The sequence below is a fragment of the Periophthalmus magnuspinnatus genome, chromosome 3 (genome assembly GCF_009829125.3).
Source record: "Periophthalmus magnuspinnatus isolate fPerMag1 chromosome 3, fPerMag1.2.pri, whole genome shotgun sequence".
Taxonomy (NCBI): Eukaryota; Metazoa; Chordata; class Actinopteri; order Gobiiformes; family Gobiidae; genus Periophthalmus; species Periophthalmus magnuspinnatus.
Window position 1 is genome coordinate 23,595,948 of NC_047128.1, and position 12,254 is coordinate 23,608,201.

Here is a 12,254-nt window from a genome sequence, read left to right on the forward strand (position 1 = left end):
TAAAACATGCACAAATTTGAAGGTGGGATTATTGGAATTGGAATTTATTTTTGTTTTTATACAACGCTAAAGTGTATTCTTTTAGGTGTACATGTGACATTTCTGCACTTTTGGGTTAATTTTGCAGTGGCAGTTGATTAAATGAATTGTAAATGGTCACTTTTTAATATATATAGCACTTTTCCACCTTCAAGGAACCACTCACCCATTCACACACACATTCATACACCATTGTACGCAGACACTGGATCTGACTGCTCAACCAATGATGTTCTTACGTCAAGAGCGGGATTCGAACTGCCAACCTTCAGCGGATAAACATTCTGCCAACTGAGCCAATATTTGAGAACTGTCATCTGAAGGTCTACAATCTCTAAAAACTGGTTAGTTAAAGTCTTATTGTGCAATAGAAATAATAATTTGACCAGTCCACTATCGTTAATTGCAGCCCTACCTTTCACATTTAGTTGGTTAACCTCAAATAAGATAACAGGCATATTTTAACATATGTTCTGATGAATTGAATGAACATTTTCTTTCCAAAATCACCCACTCTAAGAAAAGCTCTAGGCCTAAATAAGCATGGGTAAAGGTCTGAATGAAGGCTATTAATTACTGGGCTATTGATTGGGCGCATGCAAATTACTTTCAGTTCCCTTACTGAGGAATTAATAGGTTTAAACTGCTGCACATACTGAGTGTACCATCTGTTTCCCAAATACTAAAACATCAAAAAGCAAGTAGGGACCTGTTTGAGTGTCTGGCTGGCACTATGTCTCATTTAAAGGTGATTACAGACTTTCGGCTTGCAAAAAAAAAAACAAAAAAAACAAAAACTCTCCTGTCTCCCCCTCTCTCCTCCATTCCACGCTGACTGACTCACCGTTTATGATTGACTTTCCTCAGGCCAGCCCACCTCCGCTGTCTGCTCTCAGAAGTGACAGACGACAGGGCGTGCATGTAAACTGTATAGGTCGATATCAAAGAGCAGGGGACACAAAGGGAGGTCTAAACTAAACAAGAAGCCACTTCACAGGCTAATACATAAGGATGTTTCTACCACACACCTACTCATTTGATATGGAAAACAAAAATACAGATGGCTTAATGTTTTCCAGGCGTGCAAAGCTTGTATTGGTTTTTACTAGCGGATTGAGAGTCTAAGGTGTCTGGGGCAAAATTGAGTAATATAGATGAAGGGTTGTACAGGACTGTTACTTCAAAATATTATTGGTCAAAGAAAAACAAAACAAAACAAAAAAACTCAAGTAAGAATAATTGCAAGTATATATAAGTGACTGTCTGGACGTAACACTTGATTTATAATTTGAAAACCATGTAATTGGAAGGACAAAATAATAAATAATGCAGTGTAGACCACAAAATTGAGATAACCTTCCTGACACAACCTCTCAGTTATGTGCAGAATATAATAATAGCTTAAGACCAAGATAAGCAGAGCTGGGTCTGGTTGGTACTTAGATGGAAAACTACTGGGAATACCCGGTGACACAGTGGGACACCAGTGGCAAAACTGACATTGTGTCTTTAGGCATAACAATTCACCGACCTTGTCTCGCTTCTGTTAGTTTGTGTCAGGGCAGCTGTGGCTACAGTTGAAGCGAGTATGGAGTGAATGAATAATGCATGAAATTGTAAAGTGACTTTGAGCGTTATAAGACTAAGGCATTATTATTATTATTATTACTATTATTATTATTACCTTATTAGAATATCCAAAATCTTTTCAATGTACATAGTTTTCATTAGCTGTGAATAGATATTTTGTTTTAACCCATTACTTATTATTGCACCAATGTGAGGGGCCAAGACTCCCCTGAAAATGTGATACCAAACCCCAGTGGGACTTTCCTGGTTAAATAAAGAATAATAATTAAAGAAAGTGATGTAAGAGAAGCATACAGTTGGTTATTTGAATCATAGGCATAGTTTATTGTGATATAAATATGTATTAAAGGTCAATATAATGTCTACAGTATCCAAGATGCAGAGATGAGATAATGCAGAAGAGAAAGGAAAAACATAATGCAAAGACATCATCATAGAGCAATAAAGATATGAAATGTAATAAACAATAGTGTTGTTAGAATCAATATGTATTTATATACATTTAATTTTACAATATACTCTACCCTACTATAACTAGACCTCACTGTACACCCCACCAGAAAGCACAGAAAGCATATCAGAAAAAATATGGCATTTTTCAGTACAGTATAGTCAAAGGAAACTTGTGCTGATGCGCCATCTGGTGGCTACGGAAAACCAGTTCAGAAAATGTACAAATGAACAGGGATATTAGCCTAGCCAGTCATTCAAATTACTGTCCCTCAGCACACAAAATAAACATTGGCATTTTAATTGGAATATCCGCTGAAACAAGATGAAACAAATTCTTAATGTTAATAAATGTATGCAACCAATAAAATAATATTGTATTGAAAAACAAAGAAATGATGAGCAGTCATATCTCAATATTTTTTGTGCATCCTAATTCAGATGATATAATGTCAACCTAAAATGACTGTAAATTTTTTTAAGTTTTTGAAACATATAGATTTTTTTTCTATTCGAAAACGACATACTCGATATTCAAATTTTGCAAGTCTTCAAAACATTAACAATATCCTCTATTTTTTCAATAATCTGCTCACCTCTAGCAGACACAATTCATTTGAATTTAAAATGGGATTAGTCTGGGAGATTGATTTGCTTGGAAATACATTCTAAGAGTTTTCCTGAAAAAAACTAAAAAAACCAAAACTTGCTAGAGGACATCTTTTTGGCTAGGCTAAATGGAACGCTGGTAAGAGTTACTTAAGTATAGTCATGGATAAGCACTTCATTTATACCCCTGAAATAAACACTAAATCCAGCAACACTCTTTCCTACCCCTAGTAAAGAATGTGCAAGACAGCACCACCTTGTGTGCATCTGTGGTCACTTCATTCATTCATCATTTTAGGTTTGTCACAGAGTTATGGCATCTATTACATTATATTTAGTCATCCGCTTGGAGCATCTTCTCTATCTCCTGGTCCCACTGGTCATCCTTGTTGTCCGACTCGGTTACGACCTCATATTCCTGGAGTTCCTGTTGCAGTTCCTTCTCCCAGTCTGCAGAGTCATCTAAACACATTCAAAAGGAGAGTACAGAATTCAGTAAAAATAATATATCGAGTATATGTAATTTTTAAAGTCCAATATTATGCATTATTAAGATTATTAAAACAGATACATTCTCAAGTCTGAAAAGAGGCAAAAAAGTGAAGTGGAACATAATTTAATTTACAATGGAATAGCTGAGATTAACCACAGAATATCTGAAAATATGAATAATCAAGGGGGATTGGCAACACTATGGAGACTATGGTAAAAATGTAGCATACCTACATACATACCTTACTACAAGTGATAATTTGTTAAACTCAAATACAATTTTGAGGTTATCAATTAGTCATCATTTGCAATAGTGAACACAAATCTAGTGATGGAGTAGGAACTTTAAAAACATCGAGGAGATTCACAGATTACAATTTGCTAATGCATATCAGGGAGGGGCAGGCATTTTGACCACAGGAGAAGGAGAAGGGCCAAAACCTTGGATGACTAGAATATGTATCAAATGAAATGGTATATATATACAGTACATACATTTAACATACATTTTCCATAACCACGGATCTATTAGATATAAGTACTGACCATCAGGTGAGGGCGTGTCATCCTTCTTGTCAAGCACAAGTTGCTCCATCCCTTTCCTCAAATCCTCGTGGTTAATGGCAGCGGAGTCGAATGCGTCACTGACAAACTCTGACACACCCGGGCTCGTAGAGATCTCCTCTTCTTCATGTTGTGGCTAGTAATAAGCACTCATCATCAGATATCAGTTATAACATTTTCTAATATTCAAGTTTTTGTAATGTGATTTCAAAACATACCTTTTTAGCATCAATAATTGAAACAGGTGGAGTCTTCGGTCTGACATCTGTGAATTAAAACAGCACTGTGTTGAGGAAATGATCAGATGTGTAACTGACTTCAGGTACTAGGCCTCAACAATACAGTATAGGAGAGACAGGAGATTGGGAGGGGAACAGTAAAGACAAATTACCAAATCATCTGAATCCAGATTAAAACAAGACAAAGAGGGTGCTTTTTTTTATATACATAGTCATCCAGGTTTAGAGGTTCACTCTGTAACTTTCTAATAAGGAGGTCTTGCACCTGCTTCCATGGAGTTGTTATTGCTTTTCCTTGAATGATCTACAATATTTAGTTAAGATCATCTATCTTGTATTTATTCAATCACAGGCATTTTCCTTTTATTGCAAAAAAACAAAAAAAACAAAAAAAACCCTAAAAACACGTTATACTTGCTGTAAGCGAGATAGCCTCTCCACTGATCCGACCTACAACTAGGCCTGCCACCTGCTCATCTCCAAAATGATGGATGAATATAATGCTACAGTGTGGAACATTCCAGGCAATAACAGCTCTATGGAAACAAGTAGGTGATGGTTCCTCCATAAGAACAGTTACATAGTGTACCTTCATATACATTATATAAAGTTGTGATATAGTACCTTGCACACAAGGTACCAGGAAGACCATGAAAATGTGTTGCAACAACAGCAACAAGTTGAGAATAGAACAAAATGTCTGTAAAATGCTGTGACCTGTTAGAATAACATCCTCAGGTGAGACACTGGCTCTTCGTTCCTCTCCATCCTGCTGTTGTTGTTGGGCTGCCAGAGCTGTGAGCTGAGCTGACTGCTTAATCAGAGACACTCTGTAGAAGTAATTCCTCCAGAAGACATCCTCCTTCACACTGTTCAAACATAATTTCACATTGAAAAGTTTTGAACATCAAGTGCACATTTCAGAGATGACTCACTGTTTGGGCACGAGGTCAAAGCGCATGCGGGTCAGAAGGTGGTCCTCCTCTAACATGACCGCAGCCAGAGGATACATCTGATCCATATCAAATTGGAACTGCACCCCAGCAGGAGGGTCACGCAGGAAGTTCCTTTTATCCTATAGTACCAGAGAATACATGAGGTACTTCACATAATAGAAGTCATTACTATAGTGTCACAGATAATCCCTGTGTCCAATGCACTTACAGCTGACAGAGCCAGAATCTGCTGCTGGATGGTCTCTTCCTCGTTATAGCCAACCCAGGGAGGAACTGCGGCTTCTGAACACAAGATACAGTATGCAAATGCTCAATGGTGTGACTACGGGTAAATTTAGATGGCCAGGAGAAAAAAATTTGATCTGTTTTTTCGTGTGTATTTACATGCACAAGAGACATATGATTTCCTTTCTTTTTCTTTCTTTTGTTATCTTTATGTATACAGGAGAACCCATTGAGAACACTTAAGCTCTCTTTTTCATGGGTGTCCTGTTTAAAATACAATACAAACAGAAAAACAAACAAAACAAACAAGTATATAAGTCCATATTAAACATTACAGTTGCAGGTGTGTGCATAAAAGATCGTTATCAGATTATTAAACTGCAACTGCGTCACCAAAGTATTCAGTGTAATGTCTAACTGTTGTATTTGTAAAAGAAAGTGTTTTTCTTTTTTTAAAATAACCTTTTAAAACTTGACTTCTCTTTAATTTTGTATTTGACACATTAGTTTTCTTTTAAAATGAAATTATGCAAATCATAAAGAAATCATCTTACACACATCAGAAATAACGTTTTACAGTTCAACAGGAGAAATCAGTTAAGAATCGTATTTTTAGTGTGTATGTAAACGAAGCCAACCATAGTCAATGACACATTTTGTAGTCTACAATATGGTGAATATTTGTGTAATTCATCTGTTTGTGAATTCTGTCTTGTATTGGCTGCTGTTTAGAATACAGGCAGAATATGAGTGCGTGAGAAATTTCTAAAAAATAAAGGAAAACTCCCGCACACTGTCTCACTCTTAATGCAATTTATTCCATACAACGTTTCATTCGCTCTGACCTTCTTCAGGTATGAGGACAGCCCCTTCCGCTCCCCTTATATAAATCAAGGGGCCGCCCCCTTTAGTTTAATCAACCAATAGTCGTAAGACACATATATTCACAATCAGACCCCTAAAAACACCCGCAAGATTGTGCATAGTTCCCTATACAAAAGTTTTTTTGTGATTTAAAATGCATGGAATGCATGTGTAAGAAATTTCGTAGATTATTAAAATTTCAAACGACCTGTTTTGCTTTACCTGATCGTTTTGCCTTCTTTTCTTGTACAAACTTTTCTTGCTCCTTTTGGAAGTCTCCTAAGAAAGTCTAGAAATGCACATTAATAGCTATTAAAGAGTGCATAACATAAAGGTTTTGAACTGCTGTAAAACAGGTTGGGGAAGCATATACCTTGTCTATGATTTTACCCTCTTCCACACTTTTCTTGATGGTGTTAGCTGTTTCCACAACAGACTCTGAAATCTTTTTGGTGGCAGTGGAGGCAAAACTGAAGATAAAATCTGCAAATGAATAAAGTATAGTTAAGGTTATTGTGCAACAGGGCTGTGCAATATATCGCAATGCAACCAATTTCAGTAAATGCAATTATCATATTGCAAAACTATAATTTAGGTATGGAATGTCCACTGTACACAACATCCAAAACATTTCAAAACTGCTAACTTCAGCTTTTTGACCTCTGTGACAGGCTGTGAAATGCACAGAATTCCTGCATTATAACAGTTCATATTTCAGTCTTAAGTCAAATTGAATGATCCAGGACAGGTTTGAAGTGACAAAGACAGCACTGTAAAAAGACTTTCCACTCATAAATCACAAATCTAATCACATTTGCAATAGAACATTTGAAATAAGAAAGAACATAAATCATGCCTAACAGAAAATACAGCTTAACTTTTTTTTTTTTTTTTTTTGCATTAAGATTTACTATACCAAGACTAAATCTCACTTTTTATAAATCATGTTGCACCAATGAAAAGGTAGAACATTGTCTAAATAAGTGGGACGAGGGACAGGGGCCTAAATGGCTGTGCAGGACAACCAAAAGCGAGACACCCTAATTCATACACATTATAACAATATTAATAAAATATTTTAGGACAAGCATCAATAAGCGCAAACAGGGAGTGCCTCTATATACACCAGAGGCGGAACACCTTACTTAACCATCATCTTTTGTGTAGTTTTTTAACAGATCTGCACAATTATATTCACAGTCAGAGCTACTAATCCGTTCATTTCCGTAGCGTTATTACATAATTAAAAGAACATTACTCATATCGATATTGGCAGATCGTGGGCTAAAACGATTCCCTCACCTCCTAGTCCTTTCGTCTGATCCAAGCTGTCTTCTTGGCTCTGCTCCTCTCCATCCTCGACAGGTAGCTGTTTGTTTACCTCGTTCTGTGCCTCAACAACCTTTTCTTTTTGTTCTTCATTCTGGTTTTCTTTCACATCTGCAGCCTTTGGATTCGGACTCTCAAAGCCCAGCCAGGACCCCAAATTGTTAAACATGTCTGACTACTTTTTGTCACTAGATCTCTGATGTTTGACAAAGGAAAAACAAAATGTGACGGTGGCAGATTGTTGACAAAAGACAACCAGGAAGTGAACAAGGGGTTTTTTTCTTCTTCGGATACGTGTGGGAGCTGTCACGTCGCCATCTAGCGGTAGAATGCCTGTAAGTCAGTGTACTTTTTCGTGGTTTTCTGGGTGGTTTGGCCCATGGTTATTTATGAACGGATTTTAATTAATTTTACTATTAGTGCTTTTCTATTTACATGGAATCAGATTAGGTTTGCATAAATGTAAACATGTACATATAATTCCTAAATATAACTTGTAGGCACATTATGCAAATAAGCATAGATCTAAATTGGTCAAGACAAATATCAAAAAAAGAAAAGAAAAGAAACATTTGATTATGTATTTATTATATTTAATTTGTTTTTATATGACTCTCAAATAGTTATTAATGTGTATTATTTCTTAATTTTGCATTTCCATATATTATTATTATTATTATTATTATTATTATTATTATTATTATTATTATTATTATTATTATTATTATTATTATTATTATTATTATTATTATATGTTTTTCATATTTTAGGTTGTGCAGAACATGTTCTCGCCAGCAGGTGGGAGTAGTGAGCCCAAACTATCAATATCGCACAGTAGAAGCCTGTAGAAGTAGACCGTGCACACGCCGGTGTACACAGTGGACCAGGACCAGGGTGAGTGGTCTGAATGAATAATTTCTATTTTAAAACTTTCTTTAGCGATCACTGTCTCTGCTCGTCTTTATAACAATATAATGAAACTATTTTGATGTGATCAGTGAGTGATTTTGATGCAATTGTGAATCTTACGCTAAATAAAATGCTGCTTTTGGAAGAGTGCAAGTAGGAAGCAAGTGAAGTAGTATCCAAAACTGAAACTGAATTAAAATAAACTACACGTGGTAAATGATAAAAGTAAAAGCTCAAATCGAACTACACTTTCCTTTAATTAACTCTATGAAGTATATTTTTGTTGACATGACAATAATCATCTAGTTCACTTGCTACATTAAATAAATTCTCTACATTCCTACAAATTAAATACACTTTATGAGCTTCTGTCTGATTAGGCAGCCTAGCATAAGTGTAATAGGCTACTAGCTAACAGAAAACAGACGTGACAAATATTCTATAATAATCTTTTGCAGGGGTCTGTTACACTGTAGGTGATTCACTGTGTTTGAAATAAATAAATAAATAAATATCCAACTGAAAGTCCACATATATGTTGATCCAATATAATTTTTCTAGACATTGGGTACACAAATTTGCCTAGTTAAACTTACAGCTTTGTCCATATAACACACATGTCTTTGTGATTGATTTATGTTACAAAATCCATCGAAGCCATGCAGAAATGATACACTTTTAATTGTATTTTGTCTTCTTTTGCTTTATGCATGTGACAGATGAAGACTCTTATGGTGTTTGATTTTGACCACACAGTTGTGGATGACAACAGTGACACTTGGGTGATAAGGTAAAAGTAAATTTATATTTCATAACAATATCGGCTTCATTATAATACATTAAATTAATATTATCTGTTGTTTTTTTTAACTTTAACTAGATGTCTTCCTGGTGGGACCCTCCCTGACTCGTTGAGGAACTCCTATAGAAAAGGACACTGGACTGAATTCATGGGAAGAGTGTTGAAGCATATAGGTAAGAGTTTGCGTCGTCCTTATATCTATTGCTTGTCATTATTGTTGGTTTTGCCATATCAACACATACAAGGCCTGCAGACTAAGATTATTATTATCTATGTGTTCAGACATCTAGTCGTAGAAATTGTTGAACTGAACTGAAATTAAGCACCAAAAACTTTGGGAAATTTCTGGCAGTTTTATATCTTAATACCTTGATGCTCCTGACCTTTGCGCTGCCAAAGGGGACATTCAATTTTGTCTTGTCATTTTGTTATCTCTGTATTGACAAACTTTTAGCATTTTGTGCTGATGTTATTCTATCTAACCTTAGATTTTCTCTCGGCCCAGTGTTAAACTTGCATCTGTCTTTTAACATCTTTTTCTTTGCTGCTTTTTCAGAAGTATAAGAAATTATATATTGTTAATATTGTACTCTTATTAACAGCATATATAGCTTAGCATTTTTTGCACTTTCCTATGTGGGTTTCTTCTTAAATTATTTTAAGTAGAGGAAGGGAGGACCTAAATCCCCAATAGATTCTTTTCAACAATTGTGTTATTGCTTTGTTGACTTTAGGAGGCGACTAAAGTCATTTTCTGTTTCTAAAAGTTCACACACTTCACTGTGACTGGCATAATCTTCCTATCCCTCACTCAGAGCATGATATGATATGAAAATATCACCAAAATAGCATATTGTCACACTGATCAGATGGCCATTTCAATATTACCTTTCTAATTACATGATGCATATATACAATTACAAGTGTGCTTTTAAGGATATTTTTGAATAACAAATTTTGTGTGTGGGGTCACCCCTCCACAGATTTGACCTGTAACTTGGCATGGTGGCATCTCTTTTCTCTTTGAATAGGATAAGTGTAATGCAATACAGCTCCAGGCAAGGCAATAAATCTCCACAAGCAGGGAGCAGTTCCAGAAAAGTGCCATAGTACACCTTTACAAAGCCTAAAATCCATCCATCAATCAAAATACCTTTATTTATCCCAGAGGACCAATTTAAGATCATTGAGCAGTCTATTAAAACACAAATTGGTCCACTACTCCACTAGATTTTTTTTTCGTCCAGGAGAGCAGAATGTGACTCCTGACCAGATCCGCAGCGTTTTGGAGACTATCCCTTTCACAGATGGAATGAAAGAGTTACTGACCTACATCTCCCAGCATAAGAACTCCATTGACTGCATCGTGATCTCCGATTCCAACACACTGTTCATCGAGTGGATCCTACAAGCCTCCGGACTACAATCTGCCGTCGACCATGTGTTTACAAACCCTGCTGACATAAACGAACAAGGCTACATGGAGGTACGCGGCTACCACACTCACAACTGCACCAAATGCCCTGTTAATATTTGCAAGAAAGAGGTGCTAGCACTTTATCTGTCGCAACATTCAGAGCGCGGTGTGGAGTACGAGAAGGTTTTCTATGTAGGAGATGGAGGGAATGACCTTTGTCCTACCGCCTGTCTAAGAGAGCAAGATGTAGTAATGCCAAGGAAAGGCTACTCTTTAGAGAAACATCTGATTCAACTGGAAAATCAGACCGGCTCTATAAGGCCTCGTGTGATGGCTTGGAGCAGTGGTAACGAAATACTACAAGAGCTAAAAGCAACTGTCTAGTCACTATGCACAATGTTGCTTTTACTTTGCAAAAAAAGAGGATTTTATTGAGTGTAAGTAAAAAAAAAAAAATCAGTTTTAAATCATACAAAGTTAACAAACTTCAAAATGTGAAATATACTTGAATGGTACCTCAGGGCATTCATAAGGTTAGGTAAAGCTTGACCTGTTGTCTGATCGGACAAAAAATAAATAACACCATTGAATAGTATTAAAATAATGATTGTTTAAAAATGCACTTAGAAAATTATAATGTTATAGCAGTTTAAGCTCGAGTAAAGGTTGTTTAGTAGAGACACTGTCTATTTTTTTTTTATCAAGCCAAATTGTTAAAAGTGGTGTAATTGTTATTTTAGTTGTACCTGATTCTTCTTTGTCTATATCCGATTCACAGGACAAACCTTTGCAAAATCTGCAGGTTGAACATCTGTCTGATTTGGTCATGTCTTATACAACTTACAGTTACAAAAGCGGTTGTCTGATGAAACCTTGTACCGCCATATTGTGTAACTTTGTTTTGGTACATCAGCACAAACTTTTACTTACATTAAACAGAAGTAAATGAAAACCAATGCGTTAATTACAAACAAAATAAGAGAGTTTTTATTTTTTTAAACACAAAAAAAATTTAATTCTGTCTCGTTCGCACTAGTAATTTAATCGTTATTGTAACTTATGATGAATGAATAAATGTCATGTTTATAACTTACATTTAACTATTTTGTACATGTAGCTGATATGGCTGGACTTAATTAAGTAGTTTAATAAAAAAAAAAAAATGAAACGCACATTACTTATGTCAGTATTCTATTCACAAAAACATATTTAAGTTTGACTAATTAAATATTTCATGTACTTCTCATAAACAATATACTGTTAATGTACTGCCTGTTTTGTATTTATTTTACACTGAACTAATTAAACAAATTTCATGTGTCGATGTTAAACTTTTTCAAAAGCATTTCTTTAAAAAAAATGAGTTTCCTTTTTAAAATACCTTTTAACTGCATTTCAGAAAAGTCAGGTTTCATCATACTATTTTTTTTTTTAAATTAAGATTGGAACTACTATACATACACAGATTTATTTAGCAAATTTTAATCTCTTTTGCATCCTGGATACCTGGAATGGTCTTTTGTTACGGACTTCCTTATTTATCGTTGGCTTTGTTTACTCACACACCAAAATTGGATTATAATGAGATTTCTTGACCTTTTAAAAAATAATTTAAATGACATGGAAGACCAAAATGTGGTATCACAACTTATAATCTATATATTTGGCTGCATGTTCGAGAGGGATTCTTCTAACAGAACCCCATCAGTAGCCGTCCACAGCTCCCATAGCTGCCAGCTCTGGCCTCAGATCTAACCCGGTATTACAGC

At 35.4% G+C, this 12,254-nt stretch overlaps 2 protein-coding genes across 2 annotated transcripts; one reads left to right on the plus strand and one right to left on the minus strand.

The window, feature by feature from the left end:
• Positions 1–2,099: 2,099 nt before the first annotated feature.
• Positions 2,100–7,635, minus strand: syap1 (synapse associated protein 1). The gene is made up of 9 exons (XM_033987918.2): positions 7,331–7,635; positions 6,402–6,511; positions 6,251–6,317; positions 5,148–5,221; positions 4,919–5,058; positions 4,701–4,852; positions 3,963–4,009; positions 3,727–3,880; positions 2,100–3,150 (listed from the first exon to the last, which is right to left on the minus strand). The coding sequence occupies exons 1-9, from the start codon at positions 7,524–7,526 to the stop codon at positions 3,023–3,025; spliced, it is 1,068 nt and encodes a 355-aa protein (XP_033843809.1). The 5' UTR covers positions 7,527–7,635; the 3' UTR covers positions 2,100–3,022.
• Positions 7,636–8,203: 568 nt separating this feature from the next.
• On the plus strand, positions 8,204–11,813 carry phospho2 (phosphatase, orphan 2). Its single transcript, XM_033987932.2, has 4 exons — positions 8,204–8,251; positions 8,986–9,056; positions 9,147–9,241; positions 10,316–11,813. The coding sequence occupies exons 2-4, from the start codon at positions 8,986–8,988 to the stop codon at positions 10,867–10,869; spliced, it is 720 nt and encodes a 239-aa protein (XP_033843823.1). The 5' UTR covers positions 8,204–8,251; the 3' UTR covers positions 10,870–11,813.
• The last annotated feature ends 441 nt before the right edge of the window (positions 11,814–12,254 follow it).